At 50.7% G+C, this 27,748-nt stretch overlaps 1 protein-coding gene across 8 annotated transcripts in view; it reads left to right on the top strand.

The window, feature by feature from the left end:
• Positions 1-27,748, top strand: part of IQSEC2 (IQ motif and Sec7 domain ArfGEF 2) — an 87,236-nt gene that overhangs the window by 22,783 nt on the left and 36,705 nt on the right. For 2 of the 8 annotated variants that reach the window (XM_070067292.1, XM_051827115.2), the window contains exons 2-3: positions 4,197-4,226; positions 17,401-17,496. The exons of 1 other annotated variant lie outside the window; for it this stretch is intronic. In XM_070067292.1, the coding sequence (XP_069923393.1) occupies positions 4,197-4,226; positions 17,401-17,496 (126 nt within the window). Of the gene's footprint in view, positions 1-4,196; positions 4,227-15,364; positions 15,521-17,260; positions 17,497-27,748 lie in introns of those variants that run through there. 5 more of the 8 variants (XM_070067293.1, XM_070067297.1, XM_070067295.1 and 2 more) reach the window with 4 other exon arrangements.

Here is a 27,748-nt window from a genome sequence, read left to right as displayed (position 1 = left end):
TCTAATCCCAGCTGCTCCTCTTCCAGTCCAGCTCTCTGATGTGGCCTGGGATAGCAGTAGAAGTTGGCTAAAGTGCTTGGGCCCCTGCATCCGCATTGGAGACTGGGAAGAAACACCTGGCTCCTGGCTTCGGATCAGCGCAGCTCGGCCATTGCGGCCATTGGAGAGTGAACCAATGGAAGGAAGACCTCTCTCTCTCTCTCTCTCTCTCTCTCTCTCTAACTCTACCTGTAAAGTAAATAAAATCTTTTTTTAAATGTTTAAAAAAAGAAGACCTCTCTCTCTCTCTCTCTCTCTCTCTCTCTCTCTCTCTCTCTGCCTCTGCCTCTCTGTAACTCTACTTTTCAAATAAATAAATAAATCTTTTAAAAAACAGAGAGAGAGAAGTCTGTGAGGCTCCAGGCATTTGTCCCCATGGTTAAGATGCCTCTTGGGAAGCCCATATCCCATATTGGAGTGCCAGGTTTGATTCCTGCCTCCACTTCCAATTCCAGCTTCCTGCTAATATACACCCTGGTAGGCAGCAGGTGGTGGATCAAGTACTCGGATGTCTGCCACCATGTGGGAGACCCAGATTGAGTGCCTGGCTCCTGGCTTTGGCCTGGCCCCAGCCTCAGCTATTGTGGTCATTTGTAGAGCAACTCTCTTTGACTCTCTCTCTCCCTCTATTTCTATGTCTGTCAAATTAATAAATATTTTTTTAAAAAAGTGGAATCTGAGAGGAGAGAAACCGGTCTCTTCTGATGTGGATCACTACAGATCTCTGAGTCTTTGCTTCTGCACATAGACAGCTGAATCTGTTGCTAAAAGAGATCAACTTCAGGCTTCTGAAGAACTGAAATATTTTAATCCCTGAAGCTTGCTTGGAAGTCAACTAACACAGCCCTGCCATTTTACAGATGAGGAAGCAAGGGCCAGAGGGAAGGGACTTGTCCAAGTTCACACCACCAGTTAGGGAATGGGGCATAACAGAACCCAGCATTCTTTCTGCCAAAAGAATGGTGGCGCAGCTTCCTGAAGGAGGAGGTGCACTGACCATTGGGCAGGGCGTCGGCCCCCGGCGAGGTGCAGGAGAGCACAGCATTGGGCATGATTGCTGTGTCTCCACAGTAAATGCATGAAGGGTGCTAGACCCCTGAGGCGAGCTGCAGCCGCACAATGAGGGCTCTATGGTGCTATGTACCCTTCAACTAGTGAGAAGCGGCCCACGGTGAGAATTAGCTAATTCCCTCTACACTGGGACCTGGAGCTCTTTTGCTCTACTTCACTGCCGTCTTGAGGCCTGCAACCGCATCTGCTAGAAATAATTTTTGGAGCAGAGGAGCGAGTGCGGTTATTTCTCAGAACGAAGAACCCTGGAGTGGAAGGATCTGTTTTAGACTTGTCTGGCATGATACTGGAGCCTGAAGCTGAGGCCTGGGATTGACTCCAAGTTCCACTCCTCTCTTGTGTGACTTTGGGCAAGTCATTCAACCTCTCTGAGTGTCAGTTTCATCATCTTAAAATTGGAGTAGTAGGGCCAGCACTGTGGCGTAGAGGGTACAGCCACTGCCTGCAGTGCCGGCATCCCAATGGGCACTGGTTCGAGTCCCTGCTGCTGCACTTCTGATCCAGCTCTCTGCTATGGCCTGGGGAAGCAGCAGAAGATGATCCAAGTCCTTGGGCCCCTGCACCCACGTGGGAGACGTGGAAGACGCTTCTGGCTCCTGGCTTCGGATCAGCTCAGCTCTGTCTGTTGCGATCATTTGGGGAGTGAACCAGCGGATGGAAGACCTCTCTCTTTTTCTCTCTCTCGCTGTAACTCTGCCTTTGAAATAAACTAATTAATTTTTAAAAATTGGATGAGTAAGCTCCACTTTGCAGGAGATACTGGATGAAAAGAGCCTAACACAAGCCTGGTATGTAGTGAGTGCTCAATGACCGATCATGTTGATGGTGGAGGTGGTTATATACATTGCTTGAATTCTACAGCTGATTGGGGCAGGCGGCCAGTCTGTGGACTCCCTGGAGGGGTTGTACTCCCAAGTCAGGGCCTGGTATACATACAGTAAATGAAATAGATGACTGCTGGCCGGTGCCACGGCTCACTAGGCTAATCCTCCACCTAGCGGCGCCGGCACACCGGGTTCTAGTCCTGGTCCGGGCGCCAGATTCTGTCCCAGTTGCCCCTCTTCCAGGCCAGCTCTCTGCTGTGACCTGGGAGTGCAGTGGAGGATGGCCCAAGTGCTTGGGCCCTGCACCCCATGGGAGACCAGGAGAAGCACCTGGCTCCTGCCTTCAGATCAGCGCAGTGCACCAGCCGCAGCGCGCCGGCCGTGGCGGCCATTGGAGGGTGAACCAACGGCAAGGGAAGACTTTTCTCTCTGTCTCTCTCTCACTGTCCACTCTGCCTGTCAAAAAAAGAGAGAGAGAGAGAGAGAGAGAGAGAGAGAGAGAGAGAGAGAGAGAAAGAAAGAAAGAAAGAAAGAAATGACTGCTGGCTTTGGGAGGGGGTCTGTGCAGTGGGGAGGAGACCAGTGTGCCTAGAGCAGAGGGCTAATGGTAGGGGGAGAGGCTTAGGGGCCTGGCCTCCATTCTCTAGGCAGGTAGGGAATCATTGAAGTTGGGCCCCTCTGATCTGGTAGCTGAGAATAATTGGGCCAGGTCTCAGAAGCAATCTTGCTGCTGCAGAGTGAGATGGAGAAGTTTAATTAATCTGATGAGGTGCTCTGTGGCCCTGGGTGTCTGTTCCTTTAGGAGGCTGAGAATGGGAGAGATTGACACCACTGTCATCTGCTGAACAGGGACTCTGTGCCGGGTACTGTGCTGGACTGAGCCTCCCGGGCACCTCAGGAAGGGAGAGCCACTCACCTCCATGTCCCCTGCACCATCCATGTTACCATTGAAAAACACTGAGGCTCGGCTTGGTGAAGTGCCTTCCCTAGTGCTGTCTGGCGCAGGGAATAGAACTGAGTGTGCTGCACCCACCCACTGGCAGAGCACCTGCACCCGTGCTTTGCCTGCCCCACCTTGCTGCTGGGGCCTCCATTCAGTCTTGCAGCAAATGCTCCCTTTCCAGCCCCATCTCCACCCCCTTGCGTGCCCTCTGTCATTTTGGCACTTGGCACACATGGGCCCTGTCCTCTAAGGTCACGTCTTGGCTCTCTTGGTGGAGGGCAGAGGCTGTGGTATACTCATCTTGGTCTCCTTTGCAGCCCTGCCTGGGAGTGGGTGGAGGGTCTGGGTTGAAGAGGGAGGAAGATGAAGACAAGGGGGAGGAGGAAGGCCACCGCCCACACTCTCTACTTCCGAGTCCCTAGTCTTCCTTCACCTTCCCTGCCCCAGCACATTAGTGTGTTCTCTCTCTCTCTCTCACACACACGCACACGCACACGCACATGCACACACTCTTCTGGGGAAGGGGAGACGGGGGAGGGCTTAGCCTTGCTCGCATGGTTCCCTGGGTGCTAGTCCCCACCGCATGCTCTGCTCTTCCTTCCTCTGCCTCAGTGGGAGCCCTCGTGGTGCAGAAGAAGGTCAACCCTTGTGGTAGAAAGGGAGCCCAGCGGCTGACTCATTTACCCTCTCAGCCTTATTCTCTTCATCTGGAAAATAAGCAGGTTGGACCAAGCAATTGGCAAAGCCTCTTGTGTGTTGTTAATAATACCTGGCATTTGTCTGCTGGGTTCCTGAGAGCTTAATCATCCCAACAGCCCTGGGAGTGTCGGCTTCAGCGTTACAAATGGGGAGACTGAGGCTCACGCTCCAAGAGGTGAAGGGCTGGCAGGTGGCAGAGCTGGTAACCGAGCCTAGGTCTCTGTGTATTTAAAGCTGGGGCTCTGCACCTGCCCGTGGCTGTAAGGACCACTGCTGGGGGGAGGGGGCACCCAGAGGAAAGCCACATTCCTGGCTGTGACGCATGAGGGCCCCCCCCATGGTTGGTTCCTGGTACTTCTTTGGCCTCACTTGTGAGCATCCTTGCCCCGGCCCACTCCATTTCCATCACACTGCCTTCCTCCTTGTTTCCCCAACTGCCTGGGCACCTTGCAACCCCACTGCCTTCATACTTGCCATTCTCCTGACCTGAGATACCCTTCCCCTCATTCTCCTGACGCGCATTTGGCCCCAGGGCCACTACAGAGGGCGGAGGGAGAGGAGTGGACGCATACGCTGACTGTGTGTGTGTTTTTTTTTCCTCCCCTCTGTTTCCTTTTCAGATCTGATGGTGAGAATTCCAGAACAGTCAGGTCAGTACCTCCTTTCTTTACCAGCAGTTGGGGGATGGAGCAGGGCTGGGGGCGGGGGCCTCTGGTTTGTTACTTCCGGGATCCATGGGCAGGGATGGGGCAACGCAAGAGTTTTCCCCCTGTTGGAATCAGAGGTGGGTGTGGAGTGCAGTGGGAGGGTGGCGGGTTGGAGATTGTTCTTCATTCTGTCTGACCCTACCTGACTTGAGGGTTTAGCTGAACCCCGAAAGTGCTCACAGGAGCTGCCCAGATGTGAAAGCAGAGAGGTCGGCTCTGCACGTGGGACCTTTTCCACCTGGTGCTGCCAGGAGAAAAGGGTTATGATGGGTGCTGGGTCTCTCCTAATCTAGTGTTCACGTTCACCATGAACCGTGCCTGCCCTGAGCTATGGGATTTGGAGGGACTTTTGCACATGACACGTTCAAGATGTTAGAAATCCACAGGACGGTGACAAGCAAAAAACGGTGTGTGCACTTGGTGAACAAGTTTACAAGCTGCAGTAAGTTTTCAAAGCGTGATCAGTCTGCCGCTTGAGGAGACAGGTCTAAAACCGGGGTAGAGACAAGGGCTCTGGGTGACTTTCTGGAGGTTAGCATCAGGAGCTTCAGGAGGGCGGAAGAACCACGCCTGGGGCTATATAGGAATGAAGAGAGGTTCAGGGTGGGGCCCATCTTGGCATCTAGGCGGGGGGGGGGGGGGGTTAGGGAATGGGCCGCTGAAATGATCACAGACCAGGCAGTGGAGGCACAAGGTGTGTCCCAGCCAGGGCTGCTACTCGTATGGCACATAGGATACCTTTGCGAAGAACGGAACAAGGTGTCCCTTTCAAGGGCAGCCGTGTTGAGTGGATCTGTTGGAATATGCTCCATTTCCTTGGGGGCCACCCTCACCAAAGTTCCCAGCTTGGTGAGCATAGCATGGGTTGGGGATTAGTTCCAGTTCTTGCTCTCCTTGTCTGTGACCCATTGTGCAGGGCGTACCTTGCCTGAACATAGACAGCAGCCCAGATACTGTCATCCAGATAGTGGGTATGAGCTGGTGGCCAGCACACAGAGGTGGATGAGCCATGCTCTGTCCTAGCATCCCAGGCAGGGGATTTGGAGTGAATGTACTGATTGGATGCCCAGGGCCAGCATCGGGGCTTTTGGGATGGATGCACACCGAAGCCAGCATTAAAACAAGGGGACTGTAATGAACACAGTCAGGCCCAGTGTCCAAGCAAGGGGTCTGTGATGCGGCATAATTAATCCCAGCATGCAGCCAAGGTGCATGGCCCAGGCACAGCTTGTCCTAGCACTTACGAAGGCACTTGTCTAGCAAAGGACATGGATCTCACTGTCTCACTGTGGGTTTGGGGCAGGGCAGCCTGGCCTGACCTTGAGCACAGGGCTCCCGCAGGCCTCCCCTGTGATGTGCCTGCTACTTGTTGAGGAAGCAGATGTCTCGAGGTCTCAGCTCTGCCCAGCAGGGAAGTTGCTGGGACCTACAGCTCTGAGAATATGAGCCTAAGTCATATGATGACATGTTGGGCCTTTACAATGCCCAGAGATTGTCAGGGACTTTCTTTCATTTGATCCTTCCAGTAACACTGTAGGTGGCACCTGGGCTAGCTTTATCATCATTGTTTCGCAGCTGAGGAAACAGGCTTGTGCTGGTTATAGGTTTTGCCTATAGCCACCAGGATTCAAACCCAGGTCTGCTTAGCACCAAGCCCAGAGCTATTCCTATACTGTGACCTCAGGAGCCCCTGAGAACCTTGTGTTTAATAACTCTTATCCTCATCCTCATCCTAATGTTAGTAATTGGAACAGTCATCCCTGGCTTCTCACGGACTAAGAACTCCAAATATGATCTCATTTAATGCTCACAACAGCCCTACTAGGCACAGATTGGGATCCCCAATTTATAGATGGGAAAAAGGAGGTTCCGAGAGGGTTGGTGCTCTGCCCCAGGGGAAGAGAGCATCTGTCTGACTCACACCTTGGGTTGTCTGGATCCAAAGCCAGCACTGGTTTTACCCAGACATACTTCCTGGTATCCATTCTGGATGCAAGGTAGAGGGACCTTGAGGACTCAGTAGTGGGAGAAGCAAGGATGAAAGGCAGGCTTTGGGAAGGACCTAAAGCAGAGCGTGTTTGGGGACAAGCCCTTGCAAGCATGCTGGGAAGACTTTGGACTTGGAGCCAGGGCTGGATAGGGCCCTCTGGAGCAGGTGGTGTCTGACAGGGCTAGAGGGGGCTGACTTTGTGTGAGGAGAGAACCCTGGAGGTGGAAATCAGCGTGCATAAGAAGGCAAGGGGCAGGTTTAGAGACAGCGAGTGATCAGCTGGGCTAAACCACAAGATCTGGGCAGGGAAAGAGCCCCTATTGAGAATGTTGCTTGAGACTGGTTGCTGATTCCCTTGTGTCATCAGTAGAGGGCCGGGGGATACTGCAGGAGAGGGGCTGGGCTCTGTAGCATAGGACGCAGGGACACTTTGGATACAGGCACAGGGCTCCATTTGTGGCTAGGTTGCTTTCTAGTTAGGTGACTGGGCAAATCAGTTCAGTCCTTGGAACCTCGGTTTTCCTCTAGTGAATGCTGTGTGTGTGTGTGTGTGTGTGTGTTGGAGGAAGGCCTAGGAGGATAGAAGAAATGCCAAGGAGAGGGGCTAAGCTGGACTGAAGAGTGATGAGTGAGCAGGGTAGGAGGATTGCATAGCACGCCATGGCAGGGCCCAAGCCTGAAGGCTTCATGGTGTGGCATACCACAGGAAGTACAACGGAGTCTATTTTGAGCCATGCGGCTAGGGGTGGGGACGGCTGCAGGCATAGGAAGCTGCCTGGACTTCCTGAAGATCCATGAGAAGTCGTCCAAACTAAGACAGCTTCAGCCAAGGTCCAGAGAGGCCGTGGTTCAAGGTCCCAAAGTTAGCTCTCCATGGAGCCAATTTCATATTTGTGCTCTTTGCCATGTCCCTGAACTTGTCTGGTCCTGAGTTTCTTCTTGGGAGAGTGCACATGCGAATTCTGACTTCTTCCCTGGGGGTGGGCAGAGAACTTGTACTAAAGCAATGCTGAGCATCAAAGAGTGGCTCCACAACTTGTAGTCCCCCTTTGCCTACCCCTAATCCAATCCACTGTCATGTATACTGCCCAGTCAAGGCAGAAAACTGTGCACAAGGGCAGAACTTGAAAACACAGAGGGGCAAGAGGTGCTTGGGCCAGCACGCCCCACCCCTACCCGCTGCTGCCACCATTACCCCAGAAGATGAGGAAGCCCCGGCTGCCTGGTGCCACCGAAGTGACGGTAGAGCCGGCAGTCGGGGATCCTGGGGACCAGGCTGGGTTTGCTGGGCACGCAAGGATGAGAGCCGGAGGAGGTGGCCTGTTGCTAGGGAAAGAGGGAGGGGGTGGGGGAGCGGCTGACACCCGCGGAGCCAGGGACGTCCCCATGGCAACGGGAGCCGCTGCAGTCAGGAGGAGAAGTGGGAGGAGGAGCCACTGCTGGCTCCCTTCCCAGAGGAGGCCTCCCACTCCGGGCCTCAGTGCCCCCATCTGTCCGAGGGAAGTTTAGATTAGATAATCTGTAAAGATTCTTCCTTGTTTTGACCTCCTGGAGATCTGACATGGCTGGGACCTCACGACCCTTTTCCAGGGCTCTGCCACACTGCCCACCCCCAGATCCAGCCCAACTGTGTCTAACTCTTCTGTCCCATGCTGCCTCCTGTTCAGCTGAGCCCAGGTGCCCACCCTGCCCAGCTCTCTCTCTCTTCCTACCGCTTCCTTGGCCTGGAACTGCATCTCCCTGGCTCTGGGGCATGGAGAGCCCTACTCTAGTCCCTGCCTGCCCTGGGAAGCCTCCCCTGGTCCACCCTGACTGAGACATCGCTGCTAGGCTTCTCTGGCCCCACCAGTCTGAGTTCTTCCTGCTACCCTTAGTGATGGCTGCTGTCATTGATGGAGCCACTTCTAACAGCTTTGCAGGCAGTCCTACCGTGCCCTAGTGTGAATCCCTATTTTATTTATGTATTTGTTCTACACAAAATTTTTAGGTATTTGAATTTCTAGGCAATTTTTAAAGACTTTATTTGAATGGCAGAGTTACAGAGAGAGAGAGAGAGAATTTTCCATCTGCTGGTTCACTCCCCAAATGGCCATAACGGCCAGGGCTGGGCCAGGCCAAAGCCAGGAGGCAGGAGCTTCTACGTCTCCCATGTGGGTTCAGGGACCACAAGCACTTGGGTCATCCTTTGCTGCTTTCCCAAGCACTTTAGCAGGGAATTGGATCAGAAATGAAGCAGTGGGGGGACTCGAACCAGCACCCATATTGCATGCCGGCACTGCAGGTGGCAGCTTTACCCACTACCTTACAACACTGGCTCCAGTGAATCCCTATTTTATATAGGTCCCTTGAGTGCAAGTTTGGAATGTGCCTCTCTTTCATTGCTGCTACTCCCAGCCCGAGGTGGGGGTGTGTGGAGGGTGAATGAGATTTATGGTCACGGTCATCATCATGATCAGCAGCAGCACTTACAGAATGATGGCAAAGCTATTGTGTGCCAGGCACCATCCTGGGCCCTTTACCTCTCTGTGTTCATTTCATCCTCAGAGTACCCTGTAGGGCTTAGACAAGTATGCTCGCTGTTTTCTAGACAAGGAAATGGAGGTTTAGAGAGCTAAAATCTCCCACAGTTGACTTCAGATAGAAATCCAGACCCTGAGATGCGTGATCCCCATGCTAACCCAGTGTTAACCAGATTCTACATCAGAAAGCACACATGACCCACATGTTCCTCATAAAGCAGGCCCATGTTGAGTGATTGCCAAGGGGTGGGAGCAGGCAACAGGGGTCCCTGCTCTTGGGGTTGGTGTAGACTCAGATGAGCCAGCTCTGACTCAGATGGGCGTGTGATGGCGAGAGGGACAGCCAGGGGATAAGGACAGAGTCTAGAGGGTTAGAGCTGGATTCTGACAGCAGGACGGAGGAGGCAGGAGCTGGTTGGGGTGTGGGGGGGATCTAGGGTATTTTTCCCAAAGGAGATCCCTTGCCAGGAAGCTCCAGAGGAGTGAGAAGGGGTAAGAGATTCCTTTTCTCTCCCCTTCCTCTTTGTTTTTTCCTGCCCCCGCCTGGCCCAGCCCCAGGAAGTGGGTGACCCCTAAGCTGGCTGAGTGCCTGGTTGGCACCAAAATAAACTTGCCTTCTCTCCCTTTCCCTCCCCTTGCCTCTGTCCCCTCTGTCCTGGCTTTAATTAGCAGCCCTGGGGATGAGTCACTTGGCAGCTGGGAAGGGAGGCTGTGCAGAGCCTAGCGGAGCTCCGGCTCCTGCCCTGAGCCTTACGGGCAGTGCCACTGTGTTCATGTGTGTGCGTGTGCATTGCTGCGTGTCGGGGAGGCTCGATGTCAGTGCAGCCGCGTGGAGGGCAGGGACAACATGGCACACTGGAGCCGGACTGTGGATGTTAGAGTATCTGTACAATGGCAGATCTGGTGGCTGCTGCATGTGTGTGTGTGTGTGTGTGTGTGTGTGTGTGTGACTGTGGCAGCAAGTGTCAGGAAGCGAGGGAGCTGTGGGGTGAGCAAACACAAACGCTGCGTAATTGCATTCATCCCCTCCCTACATAAGTGTTCCTTATGCGTTTTATGCTTATGCAAGCCGTGCACTTATAGTCCGTTTTTACTTGTCTTAGTCTGGGTACATTTTGTTGCAGGGAACAGAAGCCCACTCAAACTAGCGCAAGAATAAAGGGGTGGAGGGGGGGAGACTATTGTGAGGCTACATTGCACAGAATCCAAGAGCGGTAAGTGAAGCCCAGCCAGGCCTCACGCCAACTGCAAGTGGGACCCGGAAGTCAAGGACCCAGATTGTTCTCTTGCTCAGAATTTCCTGGGCCCACGGCTCCTGTCTCTCTACCTCTCACAGCTGTCATCTCTTTGGCACTGCCTCCTCTCTCTACTGCCTTCCTCTGCTTCCACGAGGCCTGATGTGGCTGCCAACATGGCTTACTGTGTGACCATGTAGCCTGAGGGCCCGCCTCTGGGTCTGACCGCACTGATTGTGTCCAGCCCTTGCTAACACAAGACAGTGACTAGGTGGGAGCCGAGGCTCTTCGAAGTGGGTGAGGGTACAGAAGTGAAATACTTGGCACTTGGCATTTCTTTGCCCCCAGGACCAGTTTTAAGGGCATACACACCCAAATGAGGTCAGAGATGGGAGCAAGGGGTTGGGGGCCGTCCCCTTGGAGACCTGCAGTGGTAAGATTGCCAGTCATCAAGTTTTGGGTTCCTTGGTTATTGCCAGCTGCCCTTTGCCTACTGTACTTTCAAGTGCCATGCTCATGCTGTTGTATCTAAATGGTCCCCTTATTTTATGCAAATACGGCCTTTGAATGCAAGGCCAACATTACCTTTGCTACTACTTCGGGCTGCTTTTTGTAGCCTCAGAACAACTGGCACAGTGCTATGAATGGGACAGCTGCATCCAACTTCCTGGTTGCTCCAGGAATTTTTGTATGTTATTAGTGCAGGGACTGGATTTATAGTTATTTGTAGTGTATAATTACAGACACACATTATCAATATTATCAGCTTGATGCTTGAGCCTACTTTTCCATTAATACAAACCCTGCAGTTTTTACATTAATTACTGAGGGAATTAATGACCCCTTAGACCGGTTTTCACCTATGAGTAAAGAGTTTGGAACCAGCTGTGCCACTAATGACTATTCCCCAGACACAGTGGCCATGCCCACAGCTTTGGCCTTGGCCCATAGCTCTGGCCTTGGCTCTGGCCTCGTATCTTATGGCAGACACGAGAGGCTCTCTACCACCTTCTCAGAGCCTCTTTTCTCTGGTGCAACACATAGTAGGTGCCATTGTTATGTTTCCATAAAAATGCCAGTTTTATTACTGATAAAAACCACCTCCCGTATATAACTGGTAAACATAAGCGGAAGAGATTATTCCAGGCTCAGGGTGAGCCTCCTTCAATTCCTCTGCCCCCTATACTTTTTATTGTCTCAAATATTGATAACTACAGAATACTAATCAATATGAATAACATCAGAAAAGGTCTATGTTGTAACACTATGGAGCACACAACACACACTATCTGCACCCAGGTCTTCCACATGGGTGCAGAGGCCCAAGCACTTGGACCATCTTCTGCTGCTTTTGCAGGTACATTAGCAGGGAGCTGCATGGGAAGTGAGGCAGCTGGGACTCAAACCGGTGACCCTGTGGGATGCCAGTGTCACAGGTGACAGTTTAACCCGCTACACCATAATGCTGGCCACAACCCATGCTATCTCTAATTCTTGTGGCCACCTTGCCAAGTGTGTGTGATTCTCAGGTGGGGAAACTGGAACCTCGGGAGGTAAAGTGACTTGCCCAAAGTCATCCAGCTGTCCATTCATTCATTTATTCTCTCATTCAAGGATAATTTACTGAGGGTCTACAAACCGCAGAATGAGGAATAATGGAGCAATGGCCCTGCGCTGCGGAAGCCCACTGTTTGGTTGGGAAACAAGGAAACAGACAAGTACAGACAATTAAAACGGAAGGCTTCTCCAAGGATGGGTAGAAGTTAGCCAGAGGAGGTTGGGGTGGGGCAGGGTCAAGTGGAGAGTGTCACAGGCCAGAGCTGAGGGAGGAGTGCTTGGTACCTGCATTTGTGAAGAACTAAAGCTGTATCTGCAGTGAGACCAGGCTGTGGAGAGAAAGTTTGCAAAGTAAGCAGAAGGTCCATCTGGAGGCTGGCACTAGGTCCCTGGCCAGTTGGGCCCATAGCTGAGGAGCTGCAGGACGGCAGCCACAGTGTCCACTTCCTGGGCTTCCGGAAAGAGTGGCATGCCTGGCCCCAGGGCACCTGCTTGGGCAGCCTAGTAAGCATCAGGCGCAGGATTCCCATGGCTGCAGTGCCCTCTAGTGTCCATCAGCCCATCTTGCAGCCTCCACCTCTGGGTGCAGTGTCTCCAACCAACATGCATGACCAGGTGCCCTGTGCTGGGTGCTAGGGACACTGGGAGGAGCAGGACACCATCCGTGACCCAGTCAAAGAAGGGATACCAAGCATATGAACAGAGGATGGTGAGAGAAGCTGGCTGAGAGAAAAGCAGGGTGGAAGGACACAAGGGAAGGTATCCAACTTGCCTGGGTGGGTCAGGGTGGGTCCCCCGAGGATACAACATCTACCCAACTTCTGAAGAATAAGGAGGAGCCATGCAGGCTAGGGAAGTGGCAGCGGGAGCACAGAGGGACACCACAGGTGAAGAGGAGGGCACAGAGTGGCAGAATGTGGCCAAGAATCGCAAGTACTGCTGTCTGAGACTCGCTGGATGTCAAGGGTAAGGGAGTAGCTCACAGAAGGTTCTAGAATGCCTGCCTCTAACTCATTCACTAGGGACTTAGGGAACGGGATCATGTAAGAAGCTTCGCTACCCTTTGGGGATTACAAGCCCATCTCAGGACCTGATGGAAGCTAAAGATGCTCTTTCTAGAAGTTTGTATTTTTTATCCAACTTCAGGGGCTTCAGAAACAATCCCCATGCTACCCGTGCCTTCCACCAACCCCAGGCTTCCAAACTGCTCTTAGTGTAATCACGGAAACCCTGATGGTGGCGTCCAAGGCCCTGCAGGATCAGGCCCCGCCTAAGTCTCCAGTCTCACCTCTTTGCCCTCTGCCTTTCCCGCTCAGCCACGCTGACCTCTTTTTGCAGTTCCTGGAAATACCTGCCGCAGGTCCTTTGCTCAGGTCGCTTCCTCTGTCTGGAACATGCTGGCCTGCTCTTGCCACTTCTTGCTCAGTCTCATTCTGTTACATGGTGAGTGTCTGTCTCCTCACACTTGGCTTTAAACTTCACAAGAGCAGGACATTGTCTCCCCTTAGTTGCTGCTATATCCAGCACCGGGCACAGCGCCAGGTCCACAGTGTCTGTTTGAAGAAGAGAATGAGGACTTGCTAGTGCCGGGTGGCTGGGTCAGGCTCCTCATCTGTACTTCCCACTTCCCTTCAGCACCTGCAGGGTCAGCACGTGAATCCACCCAACATGCTTGTGTGTGTCGGCATTTCAAAAGTGGCACCACTTTGAGATCTTTTCCTAGAAGTCTTTGCCCCATCCCTGAAACCACCGGGCTTCCCACAGGTCTCCCTTGCCTCTCTCAAGCTGAAGCTAAGACTCTTTATCATGTGTGCATTTTAAAGCCATTGTTTTAATTCATTTCTTTTATTTGAGAGGAAGATAGAAAGAAGGAGAGATGGAGACAGACGGAAAGAGATAGACAAAGGCCTCCCATCCACTGGTTCACTCCCAAATGCCTGGAGCCAGGCACTCCATCCAGGCCCCCCACGTGGGTAGCAGGGAGTCAAGTACTTGAGCCACTGCCTCCTAGGGTGTGCATTAGCAGGAAGCTGGAGCAGAAATGGGGCTGGGAAACTGGTGCCGTGGCATAGCGGGTAAAGCTGCTGCCTGCAGTGCTGGCATCCCATATGGGCACCAGTTCTAGTCCCAGCTGCTCTACTTCTGGTCCAGCTCTCTGCTATGGCCTGGGAAAGCATTAGAAGATGGCCCAAGTCCTTGAGCCCCTGCACCTGCGTGGGAGACCCGGAGGAAGCTCCTGGCTCCTGGCTTCGGATCGGTGCAGCTCCAGCCATTTCGGCCATCTGGGGAGTGAACCAGCAGATGGAAGACTGCACTCTCTCTCTGCCTCTGCCTGTCTGTAACTCTGCCTTTCAAATAAATAAATAAATCTTAAAAAAAAAAAAAGTGGAGCTGGAACTCAAACCCAGGTCCTCTAGTATGGGATGTGGATATCCCAAGAAGCATCTTCAGCACCGTGCCAGCTGCTTGTCCTGGTCACGTGCACTTTGTCTTACCAAATCCCTACAAGAACCTATGAGGTGGGGATCGCTCCTCCTCATCCGTAGATGAACACATTGAGCCTCAGAAGGGCTGCCCAGGCACCAAAGCGCAGGCTGTTTACCTCACCAGAGACAAGAAGGGGCTTCCCTGAGGCTGCCCAGCATCCATTTTCAACTGAGGACTAGAACTTCTGTCTCAACCCCAGCTGGGCCAAGAGGAAGGGCTGGATCAGAGGGGTAGCTCTCAGGGCAGCAACTACCCAGGTATAGCTGCTGCAGCACCTAGGGAAGTTGCTGAGCAGAGACAAAGCCCAGAGCGCCGAGGGCCGAGGCTTTAGGGGGCGAAGAGAGGGAGAGGAGGCCACTAGGGGCCCCCAGGTGCCAACCTCGAGGCAGCTCCGGCTTTCTTGAGAGGAGCCAACTGCCCCTGCAGGGAGGCAGGAAGGCTGGCCTGTTGCCTGTCAGTTTCTATTCCTTCTAGCTCACTGGCCCCCTGGCGCCTCCCAGGGCCACCTTCTGCTCAAAACAGCCAGGGGCCTGGGCCGTGGGGCCTGGTGACAGGACAGGAGGCCCTGCATACTTCACACCCTCTGCATGGCTCTCATTTCTCCAGTGCCTCCCAACTGTGCAGAAAGATTCCGAGGGGGGATGGGTGGGGAGCCAGGGCACCTGGATCCTAGGCTGACTTTGCCAAATAAAATGTGTTGGGACTCTTCTGTCTCCAGACTTCACTGTGCCCCGGCATGAAATCAGGCCGGGCAGTTTCCTCGCAAGAATGGCCTCTAGCTTGTGAACGGCTTTTCCTCCAATTGTTGCTTTTCTCTTTGGGGGGCGCGCTTGTCTTAGACACTGTAGAAAAACAACACAGAAAAGAGGAACAGCTTAGTGCCATGGCCAGGGCTGCCTCTCGCTATGCCCAAACGGGCAGTTTGACTATTCCTGGATTGTGGAAGGTCCCAGAACAACTCCTAAGCCTGGCCTCCTTAACTGTGCTGCAAACGAGGATGTGTGTGGAAAGCTGTGGTTGGTGGAGGGGACAGATTCCAGCTTTGAGAATGGCCAGTGACTGAACCCCTTCCCCATCTCCGTTTTGTCTTTGGGAGACTAGGGCTAAGTGATACAGATTTGCCAGGGTGCTTGGGGCGATCGCAGCAGCAGCGGTGCCCAGCGCGAGTGCAGCCCGGGGTTTGGCCCAGGAGTGCCTGTGAGCTGGGCAAGCTGCTTCCTCTTAGGAGGAGTACCCAGCCCTCCTGGGGAGCAGGGAAGGAGCAGTTTCCAGTTGCAGTCTGGCCTGCAGCCCAGCCCGCCTGGCCCCGCCTCCTTGGTTCTTCCTTCTAGGGAAGGGCTTGGGAGGAGGGGGTGGTGACTCGATGGAGGCACCAGCCGGTGGGCTGGGCCAGGGGACCTACCCTTGGGACAGGTCTAGACCCGTGGAGCCCCCCGGGAGGAGCAGCAGGTAGGAACCTGGGCCCCCCCCACCTCCCTCCCAGTCTGACCCCCGTGCCTTTATGCTCAGGCCTGGACCTAGTCCCTGGGCCGCCGATTCAGCAGCCTCCCGGCTTCCTGGTTCCTGGCTCCCCTCTTGGACTCCTGGAGGCCTTTGGCTTGGGGGAGGGAGCTGGCTCGAGGGGGGGGCAAGGCCGTGGGCAGCTGCATGAGGACCCCGGAGCCGCCAAGCAGCACAGTGTGTGTGGCCTGTGACAAGGGAGCTGGGAGCTGCCCGGGTGTGCCAGCCTGGCCTGGCACCGCACGGCTCCAGCCGCTGAGAACCTGAGCTCCACGCTCCAGCAGCCTCGGGGTCTTCCATGCAGTGAGCTAACCATTAAGGACTTGAGCTGGTGACTGGCACGGACATGGTGGCACTTGAGGCACGGTTACCCTGATGGCCACGAGCATTCCAGAGGCTCTGCGGAGAAGAGGCTCAGATTTCAGAGATTCCCTCCAGGGTTCTCAGATTTGTGCATCCTCAAATTTGCAGCAAGGGAGAGACAGCGGGCCCCTGGCCCAGCCTGCAGCCTCATGTTCGGGCTTTTGAACGGGCAGGCCCAGAGTGCAACCTGCCTTGGGGGGTTGGGGGGGCTGTGCGGGACCTTGGGCTGGCTGACCTGGAGGGGCTGGCTCCTCTCCGAGCTTGTCCTCACTGCTGTGCCTGGGAGGGCAGGGAGCCGGCCCTGTGCCTCACTACTCCTCCCCCTTACCATTCTCTGGACTTTACTCACAGGGAAGTCTTTGGACCCTGCAGGAGAGGGTGGGGGCGCAGCGCTGGGGGTGGAGGTTGGGGGCCCTGCCTTGGGGTGGGGGGCGAAGCACTGGCTTTGAAGCGAAAGACTCCTGCTCAGAAGCAGCCTGTCCTCTGGCTCACCAGCCCCACCCACCCACTCAGCCCGGAGTCCTATCCTGTCACCAAGACCACTGAGACCTTGTCAGCCTCTCCCCCCCTCACCCCTCCCCTCGCTCTGGCACTCTCTACATCTCCCTGTCCTCTCTCTGTGTCTTTTGTCTCGCCCCTTTGCTGTCTTCCCGTTTCTCTGTTTCTCCTCGCCTTTTCCTGTCTCTTTCGCTTTCTCTCTGTCCCTCTCTCCCTCCTCCCTCAGTGTTTCCTCACCGCCCCCCCCCCCCGGCCTGGGTCTTCCCCCCTCGGTGGGCCCAGAGCCCTTCCTACCCCTTCCTTCCTGGCCTCCCTTCCTGTGAGGGGGTCTTCTCCCAGAGGAGCCCCCACACATCTTGTCCCCTTCTCTCCCCCCCTTCCCATGTGGCGTCTGGTGTGAGGAGGGCTCCCTTCCCCCTTCCCTGCTGTGGTGTCCCAGCGTCTCCGTGGCCTGGCCCAGGTCCCCATGGAGTCATCTGGAACACAGGAGGCCCAGCCCGGCTCTTTCGTCTCTACTGCCCCCTGTTGTCGTTGTGTTCTGTTTGTGGTTCGAGTGCCGTCCTCTCTTTCTTGACTTTGTGGTTTTTTCTTTTTTTCTTCCTTCCTTCCTTCCTTCCTTCCTTCCTTCCTTCCTCCCTCCCTCCCTCCCTCCCTCCCTTCCTCCCTTCCTCCCTTCCTCCCTTCCTCCCTTCCTCCCTCCTCCCTCCCTCCCCCTTTCCTTGCTCCTTTTCCCGTCACCCTCCATCCCTCCTCTCTGATCCTCCTACCTTCCCTCCCTCCCTGCTCTCCACCCCTCCCCTTCCATCCCCAATCCTCCGTTCCTCCCAGTCTTCCCTCTTCTCCTCTCCCACTCACTCTCACCTCCTTGCCCACCCCCCACCCCGTTGCCCACCCTGCCTCTCCCCTCCGCCGCCCCCACCCCCGTCTCTCTCTGTTTCTCTCTCTCTCTGTCTCTCGCTGTCTCTCAGGTCCACAGCGTCTCACACTCTACACCAGTATTGCTGTCCTACTCAGGTCCTTGACTCCATGAAGCTTACCCCCTCAGGCAGGCTGGCAGAGAGCAGGTAAGAGCTAGACCCATCCCTCCGCCCCTCCCCCCCTCCAGACAAACATGCAAGATCATTGCCAGACCCCTCCCCCCATCTCCCTTAGCCCTTGGTGTGACTGCGGAGTGGCTGTCTGAGTGCTTGACAAGAGTGCCTGCAAGGTCAGGTCAGGAGACCAAAGAGGACGCTTGGAATCTCTTTGGCGTTTGTCCTTCCTTTAAAAAAAAAAAATGCCTCCTAGAATCTGTGACATCTGAGCTGTGCGGAATGATGAATAGGAGATTGCCAGTTGGACTGGCTGGGGAAGGATGTTTAGGCACAAGGAACAATCTGCCCACACCTTGGGAGAACAACATTATTACCAAGCCAATTAGAAGATGTGTTTCGTGTTTTCCAATTAGAAGTCAACAAAAGGAAATATTAACATCAATGGCAAAAAAAAAGGCCAGGCTCTCCACCCCATTTGAAAGTTTAGAAATACTTGTGTTAAAGAGGAACTACGAATGGGATCTATAGGCTCTTTGGAATAAATGTCTGTGAGAAGACTACATTATTAAAACCTATGGAATATCACCATTGGGGTTCTAGAGGAAGTTATAGTCTTAAATGCTTTTATTAGAGAATAAGACAGTTTAAATTAAGTGAACTAATTATTCCCCTCAAGAAGCTAGAAAAAGAACAACCAAAAAAAAAAAAACCCACAGAATAAAGCCATAGACAAAGCTTGAAATTAATGAAATAAAAAACAAAAGATAAAATAAGAAGTGACTTAACTTTTTTTCCCATTTTATTTGAAAGGCAGAGACAGACAGACAGATGGAGAGAGATCTTCCATCCACTAGTTCAACCCCTAAATGCCTGCAACCCCGGGGACTGGTCCAGGCCAAAGCCAGGAGTTCAGAATTGCATGCTCTTTTCCTATGTGGATGGCAGGAACCCAAGTACTTGCGCCATCACTTGCTGCCTACAAGGGTGCACATTAGCAGGAAGCTGGATCAGAAGCAGAGGAGCTGGGACTTGAACCAGGCACTTTGATATGGGAGGCAGGTGTCCCAAATAACGGCTTAACTGCTCTGCCTCATGACCACCTCAAAAGATAGCTTTTAAAAAAGACTAGCAAATTAGGTAGAACGTCCTCTCTCTGACAGATACGACTGAGAAAAACATAAGAAAACAGAAAGAAAATAAGGTCTGAAGTAGGAGATTTAAACATAGATTCTGAGATGAAGAAAAAGTTACATCAAAATGCCTTGTATGCTTTCAGACCACTAAATGGGAAAGCCTCAATGACATGAGTAGTTTTCCAAGGAGATGCAGATTATCCAAAATGACTTGAGGACAGGCAGGAAATCTGAAGAGAAGAAAAAAGTATAGAAGAAACCAAAAAGATGGTCCAAGTTTTCTGCTCAGAAATGGTACCAGACCCACTTGGTATTCTGGAAGTTCTAGCAAATCGTGAAAGATCAGATGATAGGAAGAGACAAAAAGATTCCCAGGTTACTGTATAAAGATAGTATAACTAGACATACTTATTTTAAAAAAAGATTTATTTTATTTATTTGAAAGACAGAGTTACAGAGAGAGGTAGAGATAGAGAGAGAGAGATCTTCCATCTGTTGGTTCACTCCCTAGATGGCCACAATGGCCGGAGCTGTGCCCATCCCAAGCCAGGAGCCAGGAGCTTCTTCCAGGTCTCCCACTGGGTGCAGGGGCCCAAGGACTTGGATCATCTTCCACTGCCTTCCCAGGCCATAGCAGAGAGCTGGATCGGAAGTGGAGCAGCCAGGTCTCAAACTGGTGCCCATATGGGATGCTGGCGCTTCATGCCAGGGCTTTAACCTGCTGTGCCACAGCGCTGGCCCTGACAGACTTTTTTTTTTTAATTTTTGTTTGAGAGGCAGAGAGAGAGAGAGAGAGAGAGAGAGAGAGAATGAATCAGTCTTCCATTTCTTTCTGGTTCACTCCCCAAATGTCTACAACAGCCAATGCTGTGCCAGACTGAAGAAGCCAGGAACCCAGAACTCCATCCAGATCTCCCACGTGAGTGGCAGGGACCCAACTACTTGAGTCTTCTACTGCCTTCCAGGGTGTGCAATAGCAGGAAGCTTGTTTGGAAACAGACCAGACTCTATCCCAGGCATCCCCACATGGATTGCAGGTATCCCAAGTGGAGACTTAGCCCACTGTGCCATAATGCCTGCTCCCGGACGGATTTAGACACATACACACACAAACTCCACTGTAGCCTAATCTCACATATTAGTAGAAAAGCGTTTTGTTTTTGTAAATTATTTATTTATTTGAGAGCAAGAGAGAGGACAGATAGAAAGAAAGCTTTCACTCTGCAAATGCCGGCAATGGCCCCAGGCTAGGCTGGGCCAAAGCCAAGAGTTAGGAACTCAATCATGTGGTTGACAGGAGTCCAATACCTTCAGCCATCATGACTGCCCCCCCAGGGTCTGCATTAGTAGGAAGCTGGAGTCAGGAGCTGGAGCGAGGTTTGGAAGCCAGGCACTCCAATATGGGACATGACCTCTTAACCACTAAGCCAGATGTCTGCCCCAACAAATATTTAAACAAAAGATTGTTAATCAGAATCCAGCAGTGTATTAAAAGAAGAATATAGGGGCTGGTGTTGTGGTACAGTGAGTTATGCCACATTTGGGATGCCTTCAGCCTGTACTGGAATGCTGATTGATTCAAGTCCCAGGTGCATTAGCAGGATGTGGGAGACCCTGATGGAGTTCCAGGCTCCTGACTTTGGCCTAGCCCTAGCCATTGCCACCATTTGAGGAGTGAATCAACAGATGCAAGATACCTCTCTCTCTTTCTTGCTCTGCCCTTCATGTAAATAAATAAATCTTTAAAATAAATAAATCTTTAAAAAAAAAGCTATGTTATAACATGGGAACGTTTCCCAGGAGTGGGGATTGTTCAGCATTTTAGGAAGTCTGTTATTGTCATTGATCCTGCTAATAGACTTTATTTTTTTTTTTTTTTTTTTTTTTTTTTATTTTTGATAGGCAGAGTGGACAGTGAGAGAGAGAGACAGAGAGAGAAAGGTCTTCCTTTGCCGTTGGTTCACCCTCCAATGGCCGCCGCTGCAGCCGGCGCACCGCACTGATCCGATGGCAGGAGCCAGGATCCAGGTGCTTTTTCCTGGTCTCCCATGGGGTGCTGGGCCCAAGCACCTGGGCCATCCTCCACTGCACTCCCTGGCCATAGCAGAGAGCTGGCCTGGAAGAGGGGCAACCGGGACAGAATCCGGCGCCCCGACCGGGACTAGAACCCGGTGTGCCGGCGCCGCAAGGTGGAGGATTAGCCTATTGAGCCACGGCGCCGGCTTGATCCTGCTAATAGACTTTATCAATGGTTAATAAAGAGAAAAGTTTATACTGTCATCTCCATAAATGATGCTAAATGATTTGATAAAATTACACACCCATTTTTTTTCTCTCAGCATTGACTTAGCTTGCTACCCAGCAATAAATAACTGATAGAGTAAGCTAAGAATCAATGAAAACTTCCTTAATGTGGTAAAGAACTTTTCTCAGAAACCAAAGGCAGTCATCAAATGCAGCAGTGAAGAACTAGATACATTTATATTAAATTCAGGAACAAAATAAGAATGACTGCTATCACTAGTACTAGCCAATGTTTTCCTGGTGGTTTTAGCCACTGGGATTAAGAAAGAAAGAAGATGTACAAATATTAGGTTTAGCGTTAATTGAACAGGGTATGATTTTCTACTTGGATAATTAAAGAGAATAAAATTAAAAACTATTATAACTAATAAGAAAGTTCAGTTAATGAGTAGATATAAATATACACCTAAACCCTTAGCTTCTCTGAATATGAGCTATAACTAATTAGAAGACATAATTGAGGGACAGGCGTTGTGGTGCAGTGGGTTAAGCCACTGCATGGAATGCCCTCATGCCATATCAGAGTGCCTGGGGTTGAGCCGTGCTTCTGCTTCTGATCCAGCTTCTTGCTAATGCACCTTGGAGGTAGCAAATGATGGCTCAAGTATTTGGCCGCCTCCCTCCCACATGGGAGACCCTGATGGAATTCCTGGCTCTTGGCTTTGAACTAGCCCAGTCCCAGTTGTCACAAGCATTTGGGAACTGAAACAGCTAATGGAAAATGCCTCTCTCTCTCTCTCTCTCTGAATCTCTCTCTGCCTTTCAAGCAAATTTTTAAAATAAATTTTAAAAATAAACATTAAAGAAGAGGTAGACATAACGGAAGAAGATCCCATTCACAGGGCCAGTGCCGTGGCTCACTTGGTTAATCCTCTGCCTGCAGCGCTGGCATCCCATATGGGCGCCGGGTTCTAGTCCCGGTTGCTCCTCTTCAAGTCCAGTTCTCTGCTGTGGCCCGGGAGAGCAGTAGAGGATGGCCCAGGTGCTTGGGCCCTGCACCTGCATGGGAGACCAGGAGGAAGCACCTGGCTCCTGGCTTCGGATTGGTGTAGCTCCGGCCGTAGCAGCCATTTGGAGGGTGAACCAAGGGAAGGAAGACCTTTCTTTCTGTTTCTCTCTCTCACTGTCTAACTCTGCCTGTCAAATAAAAATAAATAAATAAATATCCTATTCACAGCAGCAGCAAAAAAAAGTATGAAATCTCTAGGAATTTATAAGAAATATAAAATACTTCTGTGTAGAAAGCTATAAAATTCCATTGAAGGTTATAAGAAGACTTGAGTAAATCAAGAGCCATATCCTATTCCTGGATGAGAAGACTCAGTATGATAAAAATGACATTTTTCCCCAATTTGGTCAAAAGATTTGATGCGTTTCTCATTAAAGTTCCAATAGTATTTTCTTTGGAACGTGGGCAACTGGATTCTAAAGTTTATTTGGAATAATGAATGCCCACGAGTTAACAAGAAAATTTTGAATAACAAGAATAATGGAGAATACTCGCCTTGTTATATACAAAAACTTTTACCATAAAGCTGCCAGAATCACAAATGTTATATCATCACAGCAACAGAGGAATACACAAGTGGAACAAACTGGAGTTCAGAAACAAACTCATGTATTCATATGAGAATCTGATTTGTTGTAAAGATAATTTGATAAGCTAAAGATAATTTGATTTATGATAAAGAAGACATTTCAAATTAATGGGGACTCAGTGGCTGGCATGAGACTATTTGCTACCCATTTAAGAAAGAGAAAATAAATCCCTAGTTCACACACAAACAAAAACACCAAACAACAACAGCTGTAAAAGTACTAGAAGAAAATCTGGAATATTTTTATAATGTAGTATTAGTATGAAACATATCTTCTTAGGACTTAATACCTCAGAAGGCATAAAATAAATAGTATTAATTTTTGCTTTATTAAAATGAAATACTTCTGTGTGTGTGGAGAAAGATGCTATATACAAAGTTAACACATAAACAACAGACTGGGAGAGAAAGTATTTGCAACACAGATATCCAACAAAAGGTTTCCATCTCTGTCTATATCTATATCATCTGTGGAAATCAATAAGAAAAAGATACACACCCCATTTAAAATGGAGAAGTGACAGGATAGGACAATTCGGGGGGAAGTAGACAATCAGCTAATAAACGAGAAAGGATGCTCAAGCTTACTAGTCATTAAACGAATATAACTACCCACAACATGGTACCATTTTTAGGCACTGAAATTAAAAAAGATTGGAAGGGTTATGGGGAAACAGACCCTCTCAGATGCCTGAATTGGAGTGTAAATTAGCCCAATTTTTTATGAGGCCCATGTTACCACCAGAATGTTAAAGGTACATTTTCTTCCAAGCTGAGAACCATATACTGGAGCTAGATTTCTCTATGGCTTATTACTTGGTCATCCAGGGGCCTTTCTAAGACACTCCAATCCAAACTGCTAACATAAGCCTCACTGTGCAACTGTTTATCACACTTGCAACCAACTCTTAATTAAAAAGTTGCATGATATATGCTTCTCGACAGGATTATATGGGTAGGAATAATCTTTATTTTTAGCCAGTCTATAAAAATGTTATAGCAGTGGAAAGAATTGTATCTGCACTTTAAACAAAATGTGCATTCCTTTGGCCCAGGAGTGCAACTTTTAGGAATCCGTCCTTCAACAGTGCTTGCAGACATTTGCAGAGATGTTCAGTGCAGCATTGGTTGTGACCGTAAAACATGAAAACAACTTCAATGTCCACCAATAGGGAACAGCTTACACTTGTACTATGGATTAATCTGAAGCTGATTTTTTTAAAGGCATATCTCTATATACTGGCATAGCAAGAACTCCAAGTCCTATTGTTACATGAAAAAGGAAGTTGCAGAACAGGGCTTTCAGTATGATTCCATTTTTGTAAGGAAAAGGAAACCTCCATAACAACAATGAAAACATGTTATATACACACACACACCCTCTGTCATAATTTCAGAATCACTGGCCTTTTTCCTTGGTCCTATTTCCTTGTTTCTACTAACTCATTTGCCTCCTGCTCTGTACCTGTTCCCTATAGCCACTTGTTTATAGTTTGCCTTTTCTTTTAAGAACCAGCTCAAATCTCATCTCATGGGTTCAGCAAGTATGTTATCTTGCCTGCTTTAGGTTAGGCCATGTGCTGAACTTCCACAGGATATTGAAATGAATTCTGTCTGGTCCTATCATCAGGGAGCACAAGTCTAGACAGAAGAGAGACACATAGACAGGGATAGGGCAGCGTGGTTTGGGATGGGGCAGAAGTAGGTGCAGAAGGCTGCCAGTGAATGGGCACTGAACTGCATCCAGGAGCCAGGGAAGGCTTCCTACAGAAGAGGACATTTGTACTGAGTCTTGAAAGAGTGATAGCTTTCCTTCGTCCCTCTCCCCCACTAAAAATGGTCTTGCCTACTGTTCGGCTCATTCAAGTTGGATGACCTCACTGGGGGAAAATAGTTGAATCAGTGCCTTTATTCAAGTTCAGTTCTGCCATGTGCCAGCTCTGTGATTTTGGGCAAGTCATTTAGCCTCCGAATGTCTGTTTCCTCTTCTGTGTAATGAGGTTAATGCCTACTTTACCTCTCTGGGATGTTTTCAGATATAATGCACATAAAACTCCTGGATGATTATCTATACTAACCAAGTGTGTAACACTGGATTGGATTGGATTGGATTGGATCCAAAAGCTGTATGTGTCTGGGGATGGTTTTGGAGCAAAGGGTGGGCCTGAGATGGGGCATATGAGAGTAGTATATGGGATAGACAGGGTTGCATCCTAAGAAAAAAGTTCCAGGTGCCTGGTCTTGCCTTGAATGATACAGGAGGTGGTCCTGGGAAATGGAGCCTAAGTGGGAAGTTTTGGCCCTGGTTCTTGGTCCTCTTCTCCTGCTGTGCCATTTCACAGTCCAGGCAGTGAAGCATGGTGGACCACAGCATGGCCCATTGCATGGCATTCATGTCAACTTCATTCCCAACCCTGTCACTTGCTAGCTGGGTGACCTTGAACAACTCACTTCACACATTTCTGAGCCTAGTTCCTTGCCTGCTAAACAGGACACAATGCCACCAGCATCCTGGGGTTTACTTTGCTGAGGAGTAGGTAAGGTCATTCAGATGAGTCCATTCATTCAGAATTCACCTTGCTGTGTGCCTGGCACATAATGCATTCTCAATGAAAAAAAAATAGCTGTAGCTAGTATCCATTTCAGTAAAAACTTCTGGGGTACCAGTATGACCAGGGCCTGTGCTGGCTAATGACTCTTGTCCTCCAAGAAATTCCAGTCAGTTGAGGAGACTGAGGAAGGCTATGACAGAGGAGAACATGGGGTGGGGGGATGCTGTGGAAGCCTAGAGGAAGGGTTCTCGCCCTGTCTTGGACTGATGCAGGTCAACTCAGCCTCTAAGAGCTAGCTCTTAAGGGATAAGTAAGATTTAACCAAAGGGTAGAAGGATGAAGTGTGGAAGGGGCATTGCAGGCAGAAGAAATAGCATAAGCAGAAGAATCTGGATGTTCTTGGGTAGGGCATGGGATCCCGATGGGCTTCAGGAGACCCATTAACCTCCTGAACTTGAATGCAGAATGTTACATGTGTGTATCTATGTGCATTTTTTCAGAAGGGGGGATGGCCCATGATTTTCATTCAGCACATAAAGGGGTTAGTGTCCCCCTCAAGGAGGTTGAGAATCAGTGTTGGTGGCAGTGTCATGTGAATGGATTCTAAAGAGGAGAGTAATTTGGTAAATGTTGTGCTTTAGGAACGTCACCTTAGCAGTCAGTATGTGTGGATTGTATGCATGGAGACCAGCTGGAAAGCCTAAACTGGAGTTTTGGCATAGAAGAGGTGGATTTCAGCAAGGCCGCTGTGTTAAATGACTCCAGTGGGCACCATTTGTGTGGAAGCATTTGAATTTCAAGTTAGGGAATCCAGATCGTCTGGGAGGCCATCAGTGAGATAGACTCCATAGAAGTATCAGGGGATATAAACCGTCATACAGTTAGAAGGTGGAGAGAAGGGAGAGGGCAAGGTTGAGCTGATGTTGGCAGAAGCCAGAGGAACATGAGTCCAGGGTAACAGTGCCAGAGGAAAGGGGAGCCTCTATTCATGCTCATACCCAGCATCCCAAATCCTTGGTCTCAGGCATAATCAACCCCTCTCACCCTACTTCTGCTTCTTGGAGACTCATAGCGACGCAGTGGACTTCCACTGCCCTGTGGAGTTTGAAGAGGCGTCACTTTCGGTTTGTGAGTCAGGAAAGTTTCTTAAAGGAATTATCAGTTGAGCTAGTCACTCAAGGTCCATAGAGATATCGAGAGGTAGGGGTGGGAGAGGATTCTCTGAGAGTGTATGCAGGTCCTGGAGGTGAGAGCAGGTGAAATGAGACATCGGAGGGAGGGTGCGGAGGCTAGCCATGCCTCCAGCAGCTGTCTAGGGAGTTTGGGTTCTCATGCATGTTATTTTTTTTTCTTTTGGTAGACAGCTGGGGAGCCATGAGACGTTCATGAGTAGGAAAAGTGACATGATCAAATTAGCATTCGAGAAGGAAGGGGAGATGAGGGAGGAGGCTATGGCAGGGGTGCAAGCCAGAGAGAAGCTGAGGTTCTAGCAGCAGGGATGGAGCAAAGGAAGGAGTTGAGAGCGATTGCAAGGGAGGGAGGATAGGGTCAGAGGTTGAAGAGACAGTGGGGGAGAGAGAAGGAGGTGGAGATGACCGAGGGCAGAGTTGGCAGCAAATTGGAGTGTGCAGGGCTGGCCATGGCACTAAACAAAATGGAGGCTTGCCCTGAGGGATCTGACTGTGGACATGACCTAATAAACACACAACTAAGTGTACAGAATGGGTCTTATGTTGATGAGTGCTATGAAGAAAAAAAAAAGCTGAGTTGAGAAGGTAGAGAATGTTGGGATGCCTTTTGCAAGGGAGGGCCTTTCTGATGAGGTAGCATTTGGTCAGAGACTTGAAGGATGTAAGGGAGTAAGCCATGTACCTGTTTGGCTGCTGACCTTCTAGAAAGAAAGAACATGAAGTACCAAGGCCCTGAGGCCAGAGTGTACTTGGTATGCTAGAGGCACATTGAGAAGACCAGTGTTGATTGGAGAAAGGGTGGACAAAGGGCTAGAGAAGAAGATGACATGGCAAGGGCCAGATCACACACAACCTTGTAGAGCTATTTAGGAGATTGAATTTGAAGGATTCTGTCCTGCTAAGATGACTGACTTGCTAATGGAACAGCAAGAATCTCGGGTGACTCCCGGGTTGCATGTGTATATCCATGTGCATCTTTTTGGAGGAAAGTAATTTGGTAAATGTTGTGTTTGGGGCTCAGGTGGCTGGGTGTGTGATGACGTCTTTCACTAAGGCAGGCAATGCCGAGGCCAGGCTTGCAGTGGTGAGATGCCAGTGAGAGACCCAAAGGCGCACGGGGCCGTTGTGGTGGAGCTGTCCAGCAGGCATTGAAGACCCCTGCTAGAGACAGCCACACCTTGAATGAGATGGGCCGTGGAATGAGATGGGCAAAACAGAGTGTGGAAGGGAACAGAAGAGGATTAGAGCAGAACTGCAGGAGAGGAACCAACATATAAGGAATGGCCAGGGGAAGCAATGGGGGGGGGCGGTTCAGAGAAGTAGGAGGGAAAGCAGCAGGGAGTGGGCTCACGGAAGCAGAGGAAGGAAGGGGCCGTGCAGAGGAGGGCCCTCTTAAGAGTGTCAAATGTTGCGAGGGGGAGGAAGCTGAGGGCGGAAGCAAGTCTATTGGCTTTAACCACCAGGAGGGCCTGGGCGACCTTCCTGAGAACAGCTTCCGTGGAGTG

This window comes from Oryctolagus cuniculus, chromosome X, assembly GCF_964237555.1.
Source record: "Oryctolagus cuniculus chromosome X, mOryCun1.1, whole genome shotgun sequence".
Lineage (NCBI taxonomy): Eukaryota > Metazoa > Chordata > Mammalia > Lagomorpha > Leporidae > Oryctolagus > Oryctolagus cuniculus.
Note: the sequence above shows the minus strand (reverse complement) of the source record. Positions and strands in the feature narration are given on the sequence as shown.